At 51.5% G+C, this 21201-nt stretch overlaps 1 protein-coding gene across 8 annotated transcripts in view; it reads right to left on the bottom strand.

Moving 5' to 3' along the window:
- Positions 1-21201, bottom strand: part of RAP1GAP2 (RAP1 GTPase activating protein 2) — a 232699-nt gene that overhangs the window by 78987 nt on the left and 132511 nt on the right. For 2 of the 8 annotated variants that reach the window (XM_077165550.1, XM_077165551.1), the window contains exon 1: positions 3601-4454. The exons of the other annotated variants lie outside the window; for them this stretch is intronic. In XM_077165550.1, the coding sequence (XP_077021665.1) occupies positions 3601-3627 (27 nt within the window). In that variant the 5' untranslated portion in view covers positions 3628-4454. Of the gene's footprint in view, positions 1-3600; positions 4455-21201 lie in introns of those variants that run through there. 8 annotated transcript variants of the gene reach the window in all.

Genomic DNA, 21201 nt, shown 5'->3' with positions numbered 1-21201 from the left:
TAGAATTGGAGTCTTGGCCAGAGAATGTGCATTTCCACCAAGCTCCGAGGTGACACAGACGCTGCGGAGAACCACGGACCCGGGGGGTTAACTGTGCTGAATGCGGGTGGTGTGTGCAAGGGATCAACAGGGCCAGAGCAGAGAAGGGGCAGGGTGGAAGGACGGCTGGATTTTTATAGGACATCTTAAAACTTCAGTAGACACGTATTTATTTCTCTAACATGGGATTTGGAAAACCAAATGACTACAGATAACAGGCAAGTAATATGCGAATGAAGTTGGGGGAGGGGTACAATATAAATTTCCAAAAGGGACAGCAGCTACTTATCTCCAGCCAGGAAGCCAAGCATAAACGTAGGTTCAATGGCACTGGAGTTTTTAACTTTTCAAGAGAAGCCAGCAAGCCAAATTTTTATGTGAAATTTCCAATTTTTTATTCACTGCTAGCCAATTAAGGTTTTTTTTTTAATCTCACTATTTATCAAACAAAATAAATCCATGAGTCAAATCAGCCCACAGAACACAAGTTCCAAGCTCTGCTCTGGACAATAGGGAGCCTTTGAATGTTCCTGAGCTGGGAAGAGACAATACAGGCAAAGTTTTAGGAAGTCTCAAGGCATCCTCTATTGGGCAACCATGATGTGTCAGCAATGAGCAATGAGCAGTCACTCTATATATGCTACCGCATAAACCTCACAAGCACCCAAGGAGGGAAAGTTAGAAAAGTTAGAGTGGCTAAGCAACATGCACAAAGCAAACACAGTTAGTAAAGGCAGAATCCAGAATCACGCCCAGGCCTGTCTGGGTTTGCCAACTCAACATCTCACGTGGATATCTAATAGGTGCCTCAAACTTTAGGTTCAAAATAAAAAACTCATTAATTCTTTCCCCTAAAATCCGAAATAGGAACCCTCATGTATTGCTGGTGGGAATATAAATGGTGTAGCCACTGTGAAAAAGTCTGGCAGCTCCTCAAAAAGTTAAATACAAGTTACCGTATGTGCTGGTCGGGTTCATGTGTCAACTTGACCAGGTGATGATGCCCAGTTGTCTGGTCTAACCTCCACTACAAGGACAGTTCATGGCTGGTTAATAAATCAGAAGGCTGGTTTATTAAGTCATCAGTCAATCGACTGCATCTGTGGCTGATCACATCTTATGATCAGCTAAGGGAGTGTCTTCCGCAAAGAGAGAATCCAATCAGTTGAATTTAATCCAATCAGCCAAAGACTTAAGAGAGAAGAGATGAGTGTCATTTCTTCTTCAGCCAGCCAGTTTCTCCTGGAGAGTGCATCCGCACCCTTCATTGGAGTTGTCAGCTAGCAGCCTACTCTACAGAATTTGGACTCACGCATCCCCACAGCTGCGTGAGACACGTTCATAAGATCTCATATTTACAAACGTTCTGCTTCTCTAGGGAAGGCTGACTAATGCACCATATGAACCAGCAATTCCACTCCTAGGAGTACACCCAAAAGAGTCCGAGACAGGGACTCAACCGATACCTGTACACTCCTGTTCATCACACTCAACCGATACCTGTACACTCCTGTTCATCACACTCAACAGATACCTGTACACTCCTGTTCATCACACTCAACCGATACCTGTACACTCCTGTTCATCACACTCAACCGATACCTGTACACTCCTGTTCATCACACTCAACCGATACCTGTACACTCCTGTTCATCACACTCAACCGATACCTGTACACTCCTGTTCATCACACTCAACCGATACCTGTACACTCCTGTTCATCACGCATCATTCACAATTGCTAAAAGATGGAAGCAACCCAATATCCATCAACTTATGAACAGTTAAACACATGTAATGCGGTATATCCATACACCGCGAGATTATTCAGCCATAAAAAGGAATGAAGTTCTGATACTTGCTACAACCTGGATGAACCCCAGGAACACGCTAAGTAAAATAAGCCAAAGACAAAAGGACAAATAATATGATTCCACTCTAGAACAGTAAAATCCATAACAATAGAAGGTAGTTTAGAGGTGACCAGGGGCCAGGAGAAGGGAAGAATGGGGAATTATTGTACAGAGTATTTGTCTGGGGATCATGACAAATCTTTGGAAATAGATAATGGCGATGGTTGTACAACACTGAGAATGTAATTAATGCTGGTGAACTATAAATTCAGAAATGGTCAAAATGGCAAATTTCATGTTATGTATATTTATCATGACAAAATTTAAATGAATGGCTAGGATGAATAATCACATGAAAAAAACAATCCTTCCTCCACCCCAGCCAATGTCCCCGTATCAGTAGCACCTCCACTCATCCTGACTCTCAGGGCAAAAATCTAAGAGCCACTGTTGACTTCTCTTCCCCTCATCCTCACAAGCAGTCCACCTGCGAGTCTGACCACTTTCCACCACCTCTACTGCTGCCCTCATCTCCCATCATCTCTCATCTGGACCATGCACCAGCCTCCTCCCCGGGCTCCTGTTCCTCCCTAGTCCCTCTCCAATCAGCTCCCTCAACTTCAGCCTCATGGGCTTTCTGAACGATAAATCCGATGATATCAGTCCTCAACATAAACCCCTCCAACATGCCGTGACACAGCCGTGCCATGTTCCAGGGGGTCAGGCCACCCTGTTTGCTAAACAGAGTCACCAGGCTCACCCTCTGCCCGGAGTCAGTGACACAGTGTGAGACTGGGGCACTCCTCAGGCAACACCCAACAAGTGTCCGGCTACTCCCCACACTCACCCCTGAACCGTCACCCTCGGTTCCCTAGAGAACAGGGGGTGACACAGCCAAGGAGGGGAGAAAAAGGAAACAAAATTGGTGTGTACCGGCCAGCAGTAGGAGGATTTGGGAATGAGGAAGAGCCCAGCTGTCCTGACTTAACCAACACAGCCTGGGCACCGCCCCCTCCTGCCACGTCCACCAGGGAGGGGGCACAAAGGGCCTGGAAAAGCTGAAAGAGGGATCCCAGGAGCTTCCAGGGACAATCTGGCTTGGCAGAAAAGGACCTCAACTCTGCAGGCCAGCAGAAACCTGACACACACCACTCCCAAATGTCATGCTAACCACCCAGGTCTGAGGCTCTGAGACAGGACGCAGAGTCCCCTGCCAGGACCACCCTGGGCATCACAGCACAATGAAGAGAACGGGCCGGACCACAGGGCTGGCTGGTCCAGCTCTAAGAGTGTGGAGCCGGGAGGACACCCAGCCAAGGCATCCGTCCCTCTCTTGCCCAGGAAACTCCCACCTGTTACACAGCTTCAGCAGCAGTGGGTCCCCACAGGGTCTGGCACGAGGGCCAACGAGCTGTTTCAGCAAAGCCCAGACGAGAGCTCTGCCTGGTCCCATGCAGGACCCCCACAGACCCCCATGCCCAGGAGGAAAGACCCTGGCCCAATTCTGTTTCATACCCCCCACGTGCCCTCCCCATGCACACAGCCACCACCCCCCACCCCGACCTCTGTTTCTCCCTCCCCTGAGTGACAGGTGGCTTCCATGGCCCATGGTAGGCACACAGCCGCCTGGGGCTCCCTGCCAGGTGCCAGCAGGAGGGGTGCCGGCTCCCCCACTCCGAGCATTCCTCCACAGTCCGGGGACACTTACCAAAAAGTTCCTTAAGAAATCCATCATCTTCTGCCAAACCCCTGCAAGCTGGGGGGCCCTGTCTGTCTTGAGTATCACCTACTGCAGCTGTTTCTACTACCACTACGGCTGCTGCTGCTGCTGCTGCTGCTGACGTCGGACAACTTCCTTAAGCTCAAACAAGGAACTGCAGGATTTGGGTGTCCGCCCGGAGCTGTTATTCCACATGGACTGGCCCTGACCTTTGACCCCCCCTTTGCCAGTATTGTTTTTCTGGGGGAGCCCAGGACCCGTGAGGCTGTCACACATCCTCGCCTCTTAGGGGAAAGGGGTCCCTCCCAGGGGAGATGCCCCTTGCCAGCAGGTTGTAAGAAGCAACCTGTCTGGGGACTCAGGAAAGTAAGGGGGTGGGAAGCCTTCCTCCCCTCCCATCCCTGCAGTGCCAGTCAGAGGGACTGGGGCACAGGGTGCAGGTAACAGCACAGACCCTCAGGCCCAGGGGAACCCCCGGGCTCAGCGGCTGAAAGGGACTCGAGGCAGACCTCAATCTCCCCTCTGCAAATTGGGAAGCCCTGTGTGCAGTGAGAATAAAAATGAAATCAAAGAAGAAACTCAGATGGCTGCATCCCCATGGACCTAACAGAGCCTCAAACACTGCCAGCCAAAGGCTTGAAGAAACAGCTAAGAGAGTAAGAACTGGCTGCTTCTAGGAGGGGCGTGTATCTTCTTTCTGGAAAAGGTTGGATTCTTCTTTTATTCAATCTGTTGCCTGTATGACTTTGGCTAAAAAAAAAAAAAAGACTTCTTAATGTGCTTTAGAAAAGAGAACAGATCTCATGCCCTGTGGTTATCCCACAAGGAAAATTAAAAATAAATAAAGTAAATGGCTTGGGGAGATGCGCACAGCATCTGCAGCGCGAAGGCGCGCGTGCTAAGGAGAGGACCAGAGGACAGAGCTGAACGTCAGGCTCTGAGCCCAGCCCAGAGCGCACCTGCGGCTCCTCTTTCCAGCACTAATAAACATGTCACATTGAATATCCCTTCAGGGCCCTTAGGCCCATTCCAACTCTGGGAAGAAAGCAATGTCCCCAGCTCAGCTCCAGAGAGGAACGAGTTCTTGAATCCCTCAAAGAAAAGCAGCATGGTGGGGAAGAAACAGCCCAGGCTTAGTGTGTGGCAGCCAAGGTCTGGACTCCTGGTTCTGCTGCTTGCTTACAAGCTGTGTGGGCTGGTTCCGTAGCCCCGGTGCCTCAGTTTCCATATCTGTGAAACAGAGAAGCACGGCACCCTTTGCAAGATGGCTGTGGAGCACGGTACAACATGTGCCGTGCATCAGTGCAGGGCACGGCACAAACGCACTTAGTAAATGGCAGCTGTGACCATCACAATTCCTTCCCCCCAGCCCTGGCTCTGTGCTTACTCTTTGCACACCGGCCCCCAAAGCAGCATGAGAAGTACCCCCACTGCATGCCAGTCCCACCAGGAAGCTGATCTTGTTTCTGCTTTCCCTCCAGCCTGCTGCCAGATACATGGCCCCTCTCCCTTCATCCGGCCACATTCTGCATTTGCAGAAACCACCAAGTGCATCACTTGGGAGAACAGAGGCCAGGAAGTGTCCCCAGGGGGTGTAGGAGGGCACAGGTCAATCCAGGGCAAGTAGAGGAGGGCCTTGGCATGGGTCCCTCCCTGGGGGCTTAAAATGACACTGTAGGTCAGAGGGTTTGGGGAGGAGAGGGGCAGATTTCTAGCATGTGAACCGGTCCATCAAGCTCATTTGGAGGAGCCATGTGCAAGAAGAAACCTGGCTAGGGAGAAGGCTGCCAACGTCCCTCCCAGTTCCTAACATGCTGTTATAAAAATCACCTTAGGAGAAGGCATGCAGGCAAGTTCACCGGCCTCCCTGTCTCTAAGGGAGGAGGGAGCTTTTCCATGGGGCCTGTCCTCAATGAGTCTTTCTCTCCCTCCCCTGAAAAAAAAAAGGGGGCCCAGGACAAGGCTCCTGTGTCCTCATCTTCCTCTCTGTCTCCTCCCACGACTGCTTCTGGCCTGTCTCCAAACTACCTGCTCAGAGGCTATGAATCATTTAGCAAAACCTCACACCCAGCCCACCCTGCCCTGCCTATTCCCACAGTCTCGGACCCCAGGAATATGGTGTGCCCTGGACTGGCAAGACATGCTCTAGCCGAAGGACTTCTGCAACCCCTTTGGCCATGGCACCCTGGGCCCAGCTAGTCACACAGTTCAAGTCCCTGCCTCTGTGCAGGAATGCAGACAGAGGCAGCAAGCAATGAGAGAGGCAGAGAACTAACTGACTGACCCCTCTGGGCCTGGCACTGGCATGGGGCTGGGGACCCAGGGAAGGTCAGCCTCAGCCATGCCCCTATTACCCTTTATCTGGTTGGCTCCTACTTGACCTTTAGGCCTTAACTTGGAGATTGCCTCTTCCAGGAAGCCTCCCTGATTCCCACCCCTCGCTCAGGTGGTACTCCCATCACAACCTGCACATGCCCGATCAAATCAATTATCTTTCTGTATTGTAATTTCTTGTTTAATTGTCTGTTTCTCTCACTTAGTCCATAATCTCAGCATCTGGCCCATAGTAGGTGTTTAATCATTTGCTGAATGAATAACTGAATAAAGGAACTGACTTTTGTCTAGTAATTAAGACAAACACAGAAGCAAAAAACTGCAACCCAATGAAAAAGGAGCAGCGACGGGGGTAAGTCAATGCTTACATGAAGTCCCATGGAGAGAGCAATGGCTGTGCTGCCAAGGAAATAGGTCAAGAAGACTTTCCAGAAGGGGCTTCTTCTCCTCATTTTGCAGATGTCACAGAGGTGCAAGTCCTGTATCTAAGGCTACACAGTTGTGGAGAAGGAATCAACATGCAGGCCCAAGACTCATCCTATCACCTCCCATTTGACCCTCATCATAATTCGATCTGGGTCAGGGTGAGGCGCAGTTACTGAAGTTCAGAGAGGTATATTGACCTGCATAAGGTTGCACAGCCTAACAGTAGCAGAATCAAGTGTTCTAGGTAAGAGGGAGGCTGAGGGGAGGGAAGAATGGAGAAGAAGATGGAAGAAGAGTGAGGAGAGGGGGAACCACTTTTCTTCAGATAAGTGGGTTTGCATGTACTGAGCTCAGAGGGCGGAAAGGAGACCCCGAGCCGGGGGAGTCACAGCTTCCGGCAGGGCCACACTCCAGCAGCCTCAACAGGTCGGAGCCTCATGGGGAGGTGGCACAGCTTGCGGGGAGGTGGGAGGGACCCATAGGCCTGGAGAGTAAGCCGGGAGGACAGCAAAGCCCAGGAAAGGGAGTGAGAACTAGGGGACACACAGCCCCTGCCCCCGCGGAGGTGGAGACGGCGAGAGGAGATAAATTTCCCCTGTCAACCGGCCTCCCAGTCTCCAACCCAGGCCTCTCTTCCTTCCAAACCAGAAAACCCACTCTTTTAAAGAGCACCCGACGGTAATAATTTGATTATAAAATGCCCGACACGGAGCAATTCCACTGAGACAAGCCGGGCGTCTCCTTTCTGCCCTCGGAGCTCAGCACAGGCAACCACACTTGTCTTCACCGAGACCCTCTGACCAGCGGCTGTGCTCCCCGCAAAAGAGCACCCGACTCCCGGCGCACCGCCCCGATCACAGCCTGGCTGTGCCTGGCTGTTCCTTCACTCGCCCTCGCAGGGTACTTCTGCAGATGAAACGAGATGACAGACACGCACGTGCCTAACTCACAGCAGCAGGAGCTAGTCCCCAAACCTCTGCTGATTCTAGCCCTGCTGACCGTGTAGAAGTAATTTCACGACTCGGGTGAAGGGCTAACATCCATTTTAGCATATGCGCCAGCCCCTTACCAAGCACTGGACACACTTTCCCTTATTTAATCTTCACGACCACCCGTGAGGGGCACTATTATTATCCCCACTCTCCAGGGGAAGAAACTGAGGGTGAGACGAATAATTAGGTGGCCAGTCTTGGTCATGCAAACCTGGCAGTCAGCCTCCAGCGCCCCCTCTGTGCAAATGGGCTGGGGACACGGTTCAGATCAGCTGGTGACACAGAGGGAGCAGAATGCTGAACGCCCAAATCCCACCCATTCTCTCAAAAAGCCTTTCTATAGGGCGGGCCACGGTGGCTCAGCAGGCAAGAATGCTCGCCAGCCATGCCAGAGGACCCAGGTTTGATTCCCGGTGTGTCTGCCCATGTGAAAAATAAATAAAGAGTAAAAAAAAAAAAAGGCCTTTCTATGACCCCTCAGCCAGAATTCCCAAAGAATGTGACTTGGTCCATATCAGGTTCTGTTTTATATTAATGGCTATGACTTACCTGATCTCTCCCCTAAACTGTCAACTCCTGGATGCAAGAAACTGTGTCCATCCACTGCAGAGCTGTACACATACCACAGTTCACCAGATCTAAAGGGCCATCCACTGTAAGTTGCACATTATTTCTCGTACCAATAACAGAGCAAAAACACTGCCAATTATAAAGCATGGCATGCTTTCGCTTGGGAGATGCATCCCCAAGTTCAGAGTTGTTAAATGAGGTGGGGGCGGGGAATGTCTTAGAAACAATGAAATACAGTAATTATACAGTCAGTAGTTATTTGTCCTCAGCAGTTATTTACTGGGGGAGCAGGAAGAGTACTGAACTCGAAATCACAAGACTCGGGTTTGTGTCTTACCAGCTCGCTAACTTTACGTTTCTCTTCTGCAAAGTGGGGAAAATAATTTTTCTCTTCTGGGGTGGCTGCAAGGCCCAAAAGAATACAGGAAGGTGCTTTGTAAAGTATAAACTGGATGAAAGGAGGAATGAATAATGGACACCACTGGTGGTTAGGAGAGAAATGCAGAGGCCCTGCAGATGTTTACAAGGGGAGCTGGAAGGGTGCACTCCCTTCAGGCAATCCCTCCCCATCTTCTAGGAAACAACTGGGGTTCCTGCTCCCAATGTGTCCCTACCTTGTCCCACTTAAGGAATCACAGTGTCTACACTCGGGAGCCATCAGAGTCACCGCCATGGAGGCTCCAAGCAAGACCTGGGGGTGGCTTTGGGGACAGCTCCCAGGTCTGCCCAGTCTGTGGCCTGAGACTTCCGGTCTTCCCAGCAAAGTTGGGCTCAGTGTCAGGTCCAAGCCTCACAGTGGAGTAACTGGAAAAATAGCTCTGTAAGTCTTGCCAGGTCATTTGAGATCAACCCTGCCAGGCCAGTAACAGGATGCCCAGGAATTTTAGGAACTCCAGAAGAGCGAATGGCCTAAGCAAAGGCGTGGGGCGGGAAAGTGAGGAGGGGGCAGTGGTCTCACCAACGGTCATACTTATGGCTCAGCTGAGGAGTCCCAGGCCCCCTGCTCGCGTCTATTCCCGAGGAATGGAAAATGAAGAGGCTCCAAGGCTAACGGGGTAGGAGCAAAGGACAGTGCGGGCCTCCCCCAAAAAAACTCTGCTTCCCTCCAAGCCTCCCTGTCCCTGGGAAATGCAAACAGCCATGCGTTGTATGGCTTGTACTCCCTCCTAATTTGGCCCTGCTGGGTGGTTGTGCCTGAGCAGCAGGGACGTGGCTCCGTCCCTCCTTCCCACCTTGGTGGTCTTGATTCTGCAGACAAGGTTTGCACATCAGCCCAGGTACCTTCCAACTTACTCAGCCATCTCCCATTCCTGTACTTCCTTCCTCTCTCCCTCCTTTCTCTCTCCCCCTCCTGCCCTCTGAGAATGGAAACTGCCGCCGTGCTGCCCAGCACATCTGGAATCTGGCTTTGGAACCAAAGGCAGCAGAAGCATGCTGAGCCTTGCCAACCTCTCTCCCCCTTTTCTCCACCCAGTAAGTTTTAAGGGCCAGACACAACAGAGCCTGGTACCCACCAGCCTCCTGTCCCCATCCAGGCCTTGGCTTGTGCCAGGAGGAGGAAGGAAGCCGAAGAAGATTCTGAATTTACCAATTCAGAAAGGACTCATCACAGATTAGAGGTGAAACCAGCGCCTCCCCAGCAGCCCCTGCCTCTCCTCTGCCGCAGAAGCTGTTCCCTGCCTGAGGCTCCCCTTCCAGTACCCACACAAGATGCCTCTGGCCTCCAGGCAGATCCCAGCATCATCACAGGGAATCACAAACCACCCACCCGGCACTTGGATGTGAAAGGAATTTCCCTATCTCCAAAATAAAGATCAGCCTACTCACTCCAAGGGCTGGGCGAGAAACTAAGTCAAGGGAAGCAACCTCTCACTATCTCTGAAGGAGCAGGTACTACACACAAAGACACAACAAATCCTGCTGAGGGGCCTCTCCTTTCTCTAGGCACAGTTTCCACACTCATTATGGGGTGTGCATTTTGCCCACTCTCCCTTCCCCTCCACTGGGGCTGGAGCTGTGGCCTCGGAGACATTACCAGATTCCCGCCCCCAGCTGCAGGCTGCTGACTGTTCCGGCGCCTCGCTGCTCCCAGCACACTCCTGCCTAGGAGATGTTTCCAGCTGCGCACCCCTCTGCTCAACAGAAAAGAGAAAAAGTCTCCCCACCCGCCACGCCCACAGCAGCACTGTTAGTAAATAGCAAAAGCAAGGTTTAGAGATTAGCACAATCATCATTTCAATCATCTGAGCCCTTCTTGCAAACCCCCTCTTCCACCCGAGACAGTAGATTACTGGGATCTCATTAAAGCCATCCCCTTGCCTTGCACATAGCAGGTGCTCATTAAATGTACTGGTCTGAGCTGAATGAACCCATATGTATTTCTGGGCTGCCGGGACACACCAGGACTTCACTAAACAAAGGGCAATATCAGAAAAAGAAATCACAGGAATCTAGTAACTTCGGGGCTTCTGCTTCTGATGTGCCTGAGTTATGGGTCCGAGTCCATCACAACTCAGCCCTGCGCAGCCCCTAAAAGACCCCAACCTTCCCCTCACCACAGGGGTACCGCAGAAGGAAGGCTAAGGTCCTCCAATCTCCCTTCGTGCTGGCAGTTTCCTTTCAAGCTAACCTGCAGGAAGGGGAGGTCTCCAAACTGCATGTTCTCTTCCTTCTCAGTCTTCCAGTTAATGATTACCTAAATAAATGCTCGGTCCCGAGCGACTGTAACCATCAGTCCCCCGTCTCCAACAGACTAATTATACACGTACAAGCACATAGGGACGTTGACACTACACAGCTCTCTTCCCCATAAACCATATGTCAGAGAACAGGATTGCCCCTCCCCCCCTTGGCCAGCTGGGGCTGATGAATGGGGTACGGGGCAAAAGGAGGCCCTAATGAGGCCTGGGATAGGGACCTTGGGCTGGTCGCCCCAGCCCCAGCTGTCCTGGTTGGAGGAATTACTCAGCTCAAATACGCTGACCCCACGGTACCCCACCCCCACCCCCAAACAGATAAAGCAAAACACACCAATGATGCAACCAAGAGCTACTCAAAACATCCCTATTCGCCCTTGTACACACATAATAAACACTCACGCACGCAAGTACACAGGCCCAGGGCTCAGCGAAGTTTGTGGGCCCCAAAGGCAAGGACCGTTAGCCAGCTGCACACAACCTCCTGCAATGAACAGAGTTATCATCTGTTGCTGTTTCTAATTTGCTTGCCCGATGGTCCCCTATTCAGAAGTAAACAGTAAAGGAGCCAGACAGGGTGAAGGAAGGCAAAGGTGGAGAACTCAGTTTTTTTCTCATAATCCAATTCATCTTTTACCAAAAAGAGATGAAGGTATCGAGCGCATGGGTTTTAGGCACCCTGGCACCTGGCCCCAAGGGCAAGAGACCCCTTCCAGGTTTCGGACTGAAGCTGCAGAATCAGCAGCGGAGCCTGCACTAGACGGAATGCAGAAGCCAGCCACAGAAGCACTCTTTCTGATTGAGGGAGGCAGCTGAGGCCCCCACTTTCCCTGGTCTCCCCTGAGGAGGTCTGCAGGGGTGCTTAAGTGGCGAGGTCGGCTGCGGACAGAGGGGTGAGGCCCCAGCTCCCGGCAGCCTGAGCCCCTGGTCTGCCCAGCTGGCTGGTGGGGGGGCAGCTGGTGGGGCTTGTCACGGCTCCCCAGCCGTCCCCAGCCATCCCCAGCCCGGCCCTGGGCTACCATCTGGACTTGATGGTGTCAGCCACAAGGGGGCCTGGTGAGCCGTTTGGAAGGTCCGGTCATGGGTGGGGCATCTCCTGCCAGGTGCACGGGCAGGGCCACAGCCATCGATTACAAAGCAGACCTGTCATCGATTGCAAAGCAGACCTGTCTTAAGAGAGCTGGCCTCTTATAGTCCCAGACATGCCAGACCCTTAGCTCCCCACAGGGCAGCTAACTATGGGGAGGTCCTTCAGCCACGCGACTGGCCGGGGGACAGGATGATTCAGAGCTCTGGAACTGACCCCTCTGAAAGGGCCACCAGGAGGGTGGCATCACGACCTCCCAGGCCTTGAGGACAGAACATGTCCCCTGCAGAAGGGGTTTTCTGCGTCATTGTGGGTGAACTGACGAAGTTCGGGCCAGATACTTGCCCCATGACCATCGCCCCCTAGAACCATCAGGCAGTGGGCATCTGGACCACCTTGGGGAATGAGCGTGCCCGGAGTGCACCTTTGCGGGGCAGGTGGTCATGGGGTCCTAGCTCGCACGTGAGGCCCTCCCTCCAACTGGAGCAGATGGAGTCTCAGCAGTCCCACAGCTTGGCCACCCTGGTCAGCCCTACAGACCTCCAGCAACAGAGCCTCCACACCTCCCTGGGCCAATCAGTCTGGCCCCACAGCTCCCCTCCATGGCCTCCATGGTGCCGAATCCAAGACCCAAGCCCTCAGCACCTCTCAGTACCACTCCCTCCCCCTTGCAGCATTCAGCAGCCCTGTTCCCCTGGTTTGCCTGCAGAGAGGCCTTTAGCTGTCAACTCTCCCTGCAGGCTCCTCCTCTACTGTTTGATCTCTAAACGGCAGAGATCCCAAGGCTCAGTCTGGGCTCTCTTCCTCTCCATCTCCATCTCTGCCCTACCCCTAAGCTACCCCATCCAGTCCCATGGATTTAACACCATCTCTAAGCTGATTCTCCCACATATAGAGCTTAACTTTGACCTCTCCTTGGAGCTTCTAATTAGCATCTCTAAATGCATATTTGATTTTTCCACTTAGCTGTCTCATGAGTATCTCAATTTTGGTGTGTCCAAAAGAGAGCCCCACAGAGAGCTATTCTCAAATACCACCCTTGAAATCATGACCACCCAAATGCTACCTTTGTCTATCACTTTTGAGGCATCTAAAAGAAATTGCACGTTTTTACTATTTTCTTACTTGAAGTCCATCTCCCTCACTAAAGGCAAAGCTCCATGAGGACAGGAATTATGGATCAGGTTCACTGCTGTATCCAGGGCCGAAAGCAGTCCCTAGCCTATGGCAGGCTTTCAAAAAATATCTGTGAAGTGAATAAAAGGATTACACTAGCACGTCTCTCTGGAAGGTGCTTTTGTGAGAGAGAAGAGCAAGCAAACCAAAGCACCCATCAGAGATGCTCAGCACTCTCCTGAGAGGCATCTGGGAAGGCTTCACGGCAGAGGAGGCACCCAAGCTCTGGGGAGGGGAGGAAGGAACTCAAGCCACAGAGAAGGGGCAAACACAAAGCACATGCAGAGGAAACAATCAACTTGACCGGGTCTACACCACCCATGTCAATGTCAAATGCTGCCTGCTCTGTGACTGACCACCCATGGCCCCCACCCCACATGTCCTGGGAGAAGCCCCAAGCAGCCACTGTGTACCTCCGACTCAGAGGAAGCTGGTCTCCCTGCCCGCCCACACAGATGGGGTGGGTTCACCCACCTCCCCCTGCTTCCTCACCAGGGGCTAAGACCCCTGCTCTACCTCGAGAGGAAATAAGGTTGCCTGGACAAGCTGCTCAAGGTCAGCGTCCACCTGAGCTCTTCAGGATTAAAGCAACCTAACAAATTTCCCTCTAGCAGAGCCAACGCTAGCCTACAAAGTGCCTCTGCATCACTCAGAAAAAGGCATCCCTCTGGATGGACCAATTCAAAAAGGTCTGGCCCTCCCTCCTCTGAACAGGTGCAAGCTCCACATTTCAGCCCCAACTCATCCCCTCTGCTGGGGACCCGCCCCACAGCCCCCGATCTCAGGAGCCCTCTGCAGGTGGAGACAAAACAGAATCTGGACAAGCTGCCCCCAGAGACCCAGAGACCCGTGCTGGGCCAGGCTGAGGCCAGGCCTGTCCTCAAAGCTCCTCCACGGTTTCTCTGGAGACTTCCCAGGGTGACAGTCCTCACGGGGCAGAGGCTGTGACTGCCCGCCGCCTTCCCTGACCTGTCCCTGCGGCTCACAATAGCCGAGGGGCAATTCCCAGAAACCACCTTCTGGGTGCTGGGGCGGATTGGCTGCACTGCTGAGCGGGGAGAATTAGAGATTATCTGGAAGGCCCTGGCTGAGTGTTTGCCGGCCTGATGATATTGAATTTTAAACATGTGCGCCTGTTTACTCTCCCTGCCAGAACCTCGCTGGCCGCCCGTAGCCAGGCAACGCTATCTGACCTGGGGGACCAGAGGGTGGGGGCGCTTTCCATGCCCGGCAGGTCACCTGGGGAGGGTTATCTAAGCTATTCTGAGTACATCCAAGTGCCTCCCCACCCCCTACATCATCCCACCCTCAGCACCGGAGGACCCCAGACCCCCAACAGGGTCCACTCTGTCAGGAAGGAGCCGAGGTCCTCGGGACGAAAGTGGTGGTGTTACTCGAACAGGACAGAAGCAAATCCCCGTGAGAGGGGTCACTCGCGACCTGGCGGGCAGTCGTGCCCTTTCTCTGCCGGCCAAACTAAGCGCCAACTGGCTGAGACTGCAACAGGAAAAGTTCAGTTTGGCGGGAGGAAGATGACAACGTGTGACAGACGGCAGGCAGCGGCCCCTTTTTTCAAGAAGAGCGGTCCACGCCAAATCAGGGCTGGGCAAGTTCGCCTATGTCATATTTCTCCCCCACATTTGTTCCCGCCTGGATGGGGGACTGCGACTATCTGACTAAAGGTAATAAAATTGAGGCCACACCTGGGCTCTAGACTGATAATACGAAGTGGGTGAAAACCCCCAAATGAGAGACGAGGCATCCAGGTAGCAATTAAGCCCAGCCTCCTCCCACTGAACCAGGAGGGGGGTCTGACCGTGCCGTGGGCGGAGTAAAAGCCCCCCAAAGACACCCACATCTTCACTCCTGAAGTCTGTGACTACACTGCTGCATGGCAAAGAGGACTAAGACTGCAGATAGAATTAACAGCGCCTGTAAAATTGAGATGGGGAGAGTATCCTGGAGGAGCCAGGTGGGCCCAGCATAATCACAAGGGTCCCCGGAAGTGGAAGAAGGAAGCAGAAAAGAGAGAACCAAAGAAACAGCAGCATGAAGACCTGGCAGGCACTGCTGATTTTGAAGATGGAAAAAGGGGCCATGAGCCAAGAACCTGGATGGCCTCTAGAAGTAGAAAAAAAAGCAAGAAATGGATTTTCTCCCCCAGGGCCTCCAGAAGGAATGCAGCCCCACTGACACATTCATTTCGGTCCAGGGAGACCCAGTTCAGACTACCAACCTCCACACTGTAAGATGACAAATGTGTGTTGTTCTAAGCCACTACCTTTGTGATCATTTGTTACAGCAGCTATAGGAAACTAATACAGACCTTCTGACAGGCAGACACCAATGAGACATAGAGGGGTGAAGACAAGAGCTGTGATGCTCTAGCAAAGCGCATTTAACTTGGTAACATTTCCCATCTCCTTAAAACTGAATGTGTCCTATGGCCTATATTCAATTTGGGGTGAACAAAGGATCTGTTTATTTTGGTAATTGCCTTGATGCTCTGAGGTGCTCCTCAAGAAACCAGGTGTGAACTCTCTGCCCTACACAGGCCCAGGACTCATCCAGCAGGGAGAAAGGCTGCCCAATTGGGGTTATAGAGGAACACACCATGAAAGGGGGCCGAGGCACTGCCCATGGAGGTGGGGCTGTCCACGCCAATTCAGGCTGGATGGAGGACTTAGGAGGCCCAAGTTTCCTGGTCCCCACCACCACTGCTGGCACCAACCTTAAAATACCCCCTGGCTCTGGACCCCTCACTCAGCCTCATTCTCCTGTAGACCATGTTCCTACTCTCAGTCCACTCCTAACATTAAATAGACTCTGCCCATTCCTTGAAGACCCCACATTCATGCTCCTCAACTCTAACCAGGGTTCCTGACCTGCTTTGTGCTTCACTCTTCTGCTGTTTAAAGCACTCATCGTGACGCTCTCTCTGGAAGTATCCCACCCTACCTCCATCCTCAGAATCAGCCCCCTCATGAAGAATGAGAGTGAGAGCATCTTAGGCATGCAGCATTCAAGGTTGTCCTGACTCTTTCAACCTGCCCAGGTCTCCCTTCCCTCAACATCCAGCATGTGGAGTCGAGGTCCCATCCCATTCCATGTCACTCTCAAAGTTTGGTTTCTGTGGCTTTTGCCTCCTCGTAGCCATTACACCCTCAAAGAGAAGTATCATCCCAGCTCAACCAAGGGTAGGCAAGCATGAGGGAACAGTGATAAGAAAGCCATGGCTCCTGCCTTCCGTCTTTGGCTCCTTGTCTCCTGTCCCGACCACAGAGGGGCACTGAATGAACACCCCAAAGGGAGCACACAGTTGTGAACCCCACCCAGCCACTCACAGGGAGATGAGACCATGGAGCCAAAGGGGATCTAAAGTGATTCTCAGAACACTCCTGATCCCTGGCATCTCTCTGAGATAAGATGCAAATTGTCCTTCTCTCCTGAGCCTGGGCCACCCGCCAGGCCAGGCCTCTGGAAGGGAGAGCTCTAGGAACCGTACCAGGTCATCTTGCAAAGTGCTTAAACCCAGGGGTCTTTAGGGACCAAGGAGGATATAAGACCAAATGGGAGAAAGACCATGTCAATTTAGAGAAATCAACCCTTCCAAATAGTATTGAAATGAACTTTTTTAAACATCATATTAGCCAAATAAAACATATCCGAGGACAAATTTAGCCCAAGCCTTCAAGTGTGTGATCCTACGTAGAGCAACCCCAATTCCTCGGCCTCATCTCTCTCATCACCTCCTCTTCTGTCTCCTTCTTCCATCTCCTCTCCCTCCTTCCCTCCTTTTGCCTCCTCTCCCCTCCCCACCTCCTATTTCCTTTCTCCCAAATTCCTCCTCTTTTTCTCCTCTACAACAGATGACACCACCAGCCATCCGCCCCCTACTTCTGGCTCCCATTTAGAGCCAACCAGCCATCATATTAACATCTGACATTTCCGAAACTTCTCGGTCCTGCTGCCAAATCAAATCAGCTCAGCCCGTGTCATCTGCTAACAAAACCAATTCACTTCCGCTATGGCTCAGCTTGAGACCCAGTGGCCTTAATTTCCACACATGTAACTAAGCTGGGGCTCTGGAACACTCTCCCAGGGAGCTGAAGAATTAACAACGCAGAGACCTTTGTCAGTCCAGCCTCCCCTTTGGGGCTCAGCTGTCTTCCTCAGAAGGAGGAGCTCTCTGGGGGACACAGTCCACAGACTGAAGGGCTCACCCCTCCGGACAAAGAAGAATCTGGAATCACCTGGTTCTCACATCTCAGAGCAGGGAGATGGCCACTATGTATAAAGTTGAACTAATTTATTTAAAGAAATAACAACAATATTATCTTCACCCTCAAAGATTGTTTTTTTTTAAAGTCTTTTATCTCATCTATACAAGGCTCTTATAAAAATTAACATCTCTTATGGAGAGGAAACATTTATTTAATCTGCAGTGATTCTTTATGAGCAGCTTATTTTTTTCCTCACTGGTTAAATGCAACTAAAATTAAATTTAACTTTTTATTACAAAGGAGCAGTAACAATGTGATTGTGATAATTCATCCCTCTCTGCGTCTGTGTATGATGCCAAGATGTCTGGATGCTTAGCAAATGGTAAGAATGGATATCTTTGAAAGGTAAGATTGGGGTATTTTACTTTTATTTTCATTATACTTCACAATTACTTAATTTTTATAATAAGCATATATAATTTTATTTAAAATAGTATACACTTTTCACTGTTTAGTTGCACATGCACAAAAAATTTTGAAAAATCTCCCCCCAAAATACTGGACTTTTTCTCTTTTTTCGGTTCCTAGTACCATTTTGTCAAGGCTGCATCAACAACAGTTCATAAATCACCTACTATGCGTACTTATTAAGCACCAGCCACTAAGTATTTATGAAGCATCAACTGCTGACCCTTACATAGCAGACCCCGAGGCAGCCCGGCCTGGAAGCACTCTCCCTGCCTCTCAGGACACACAGGTGATGCTCCATTGAGCCAGTCCCCCCAGCCTGCCCCCACCCAGGCCCCCCATTACCCACCGCACCCATGTGAATGACGCCCAACTACACCAAGGAAGCAGGTACAGGCAGAGCTTCTAGGACCCACCCATGCTCCCAAGGAGCCCACGACCCTGCATGGGTGGCACGGTGGTCCCAAAGCACATATGGTCCAGACTCAGAGCCTGTGAATGCGGCTTTTATCAGAAAAGGGGTCTTTGCAAATGTAATTAAGTTAAGGACCTCAGACTGAGATCATCCAGGGTTATCTGAGTGGGGTCCTAAACACAATGACAAGTGTCTTTAAAAGAGACACAAGTAGGCACGGCGACACACAAAGGAGAAGATCATGTGAAGATGAAGGTAGAGAGTGGAGTGGCACAGTTGCAAGCGAAGGGACACCAATAGTCACCAAGCTGAAGGAGGCCAGGCAGGATTCTCCCCTAGAGCCCCCGGGGCAAATGCAGCCCTCCTGACACATGGCTGTTGAACTTCTGGCCTCCAGGACTGTGGGGGAATTAATTTCTGTTGTTTGAAGCCACCCAATTTGTGATCATTTGTTACACAGCCCTAGGGAACCAATGCACTCTCCATCAAGGACTTCAAGGGCCTGAAATCCCATCTCCACTCTCGGCCATGACGGGGGAGTCTGCTGGGGTCCAGGGGGGGAATGTCAACGGAGGGAGACACGCAAGAGAGCTGGACTGGGGAATCAGGACCAAGCACAGAACCCACGTCCAGTGCCACTGAGGCCCTAGACGAGATGCAGTGGGTTTGAGTGTCAGGAGAAGTGATGAGCATGGGGTGAGGGCAGAGGCACAGAATCTGCCAGGACCCCATTCCTGCACCTGTCTCAGCCAGGAAGGGTCTATGGCAACCAGAAGAGAAAAGTGAGGCTGTCAAAGAAACTGCCCAACTCAGTCAATAAGCATCTAGCATGATTAGGCATGATAATAACCACCAGTCTCTGCTACGTGCCCTTATATAGCAGCCGGCTGTTTTATTTGGTGCCTGGCACTTATGGAACCCTTGTCCCCCTGTTTCCTCCTTTTACTCTCACAGCAATGCTATAAGGTGGGCTCAGCTCTGCAAACGAAGGAATTGGGGTTTCTAGAACATTACCAAACTGCAGGAAGTCACACTGTTAATTACAAAACCCTGGGACCAGAACCCAAGGCTCTGGACCCCAGACCCAGCACAGTCCAGCTGGGAAAGCAGACCCCAAAACAAGCAGGGATACAGCACAACCAGGTGCTAAGTTCTGGAGTGGGTCAGGCTTTCAAAGTCCAGAGGCAGGCCTGGGATTAGAGCAGCCTGGGAAGGCAGCCCCAAGGCCTTCAGCCAAGCATTCTATTAGGTTCTCCCAGACAGAAATGAGGTGGGTCGATGCAGAGCTCTGATGACAGGCAGAAAAAAGAGGAAAGCATCACCAGAAAAGGAGAGAAGCCTGAGGCAAGGAGGGGCTGGCAAGTCAGTCCCTTTCCAGTCAGCCTGGGTGGTCCAGAGCTGAAAGGGTGCCTTCACCCAATGTGGCCTCCCTTGGCTTTTAGACCTGCTCCCTGCACCCCCATCGAATGTTCGACAAGGTCAGCCAGTATCCTAGAAATATAGGCTCATTTTATGTTGGCCAACGGCAAAAGGAATTAGGACGGAAACTTCTGATGGAGACAAACAGATCGTAAGGCCAACCTTGGGACTCTCCACAGCTCTGAATTACGCAGGCCTCCACTCAGTCCAATTACAAACACCTTTATGCAAGCACTGGCCTTGCAGATTCTTCCTGTCACCATCGGGCCCCCTGGCCCATGGCCCGTGACTAGCTCACAGCAGCCAGAGTTGGAAGGCAAGAGTTAGGAGTGCAATCCGGAGGGCTGCTCCCTCCCTGAGGCCCCCTCCCCCAGGTCGGCCTTAGTTTGCTGGGCTGGATCCTGGTTTGGGGTCTTTTTCCAATACTGTCATTGCATCCACATTTATCAGGCAGGCTTTCAGGTCTGATACACAAGGCTCCATTCTTGATATGGACATGGAGAGGCATTGCAGCCGTGGGCACCTGACTAGGCAGAAAAGCAGAAAGTCTGGAGAAGAAACCATATCAACAATTGAATAATTGGTATGCTTCCTTCCAGACCTCCCCTCTGAGCACTGCTATTCTCTATTTTCTGAAGCAAAGGTTTTTGGAGAAAAATAATGAATAAAATATGTGTTGCTTATATACTATGTTCTAGTGATAAAACAAACATTATCTCAACTAATCCCTATTACCACCGTATGTGGCAGTTACTTCTATTTTCTCTGTTCTACAAATGAGGAATCAGAGGCACAGAGAAACTGCACCGCCAGGAAGTGGCGATGCATTCATTTAAACCTTGGAAGACCGGCTTCAGAACCGTGTCCTCAACCACCATTCGACACTGCTTCAACTTTGAGAAAGAACCTCAAAGGGACGCAGGTCCAGGTCAGAGAATCTTGATTAGCAGGGGGAAAGGTCAAGCGGCCAGTCAGAAGGAGAGGGAAACAGGCTGGCACTTAAACGGAAAGGCGAAGAGCCTTCCCAGAAAGAACACACTGGGAGCCCAGCCCTCCTGCTCCTCCCACACAGAGGAGAGAAGGAACAATGTCCAGGAGACCAGGACCTGTGGCCTGAGCTCCATCAGCGATTTCTAGGAAGCAGAGCTCTCCTCTGGTCTCCATATGGAAAGGCCAGGCACCCAAGGCTGCATGGGAACAGGCAAGGGACTCTCATGTGCTGGCAGCTCCAGGATCTCTAGAGAAGTCCTGCCTGTAGGCTCCTCAAGGGCAAGAACCACATATAAACCATCAGCATCTTCCCAACCACTTAGTGAGCACCTACTACTTATCAGACACCACTCACTGCTCCTCATGCTCACTCCTCCAGGGGGCCACTATCCCTACAAGACAGGTAGAGGAACTGAAGGTCAGGGAGGTTTAGTAACTTGCTCAAAGGATTAACACAAAGCCGTCTGGAGTAGCTGTTAAAACAGCACAAGATTCAGAATCACACAGATGAGTCCAACTCCTGGTTCTGCCGTGTACTGGCTAGGGGAATTGAGCAAATAACTTCTTGACAATTTCAATCAGAGATGCCAGAAGTCATTCATCTCAAATGCCAACTCCCACAGTTGGAGCATTTTCTGAGACTATGTCGAAGCCCATGGGGAAAGAGCACTGTGATCCATTGCTAATGTCTGCCATGGGATAAGAAACGCAGAGTGATGGCACGAGTGTCATATTTGCCACCCCTGCTCTAGAGAAGCACCATGACTTGCAGGGACAACATATACATGGATGA

The sequence above is a fragment of the Tamandua tetradactyla genome, chromosome 6 (genome assembly GCF_023851605.1).
Source record: "Tamandua tetradactyla isolate mTamTet1 chromosome 6, mTamTet1.pri, whole genome shotgun sequence".
Classification (NCBI taxonomy): Eukaryota; Metazoa; Chordata; class Mammalia; order Pilosa; family Myrmecophagidae; genus Tamandua; species Tamandua tetradactyla.
This window is presented reverse-complemented; position numbering and strand designations above follow the sequence as displayed.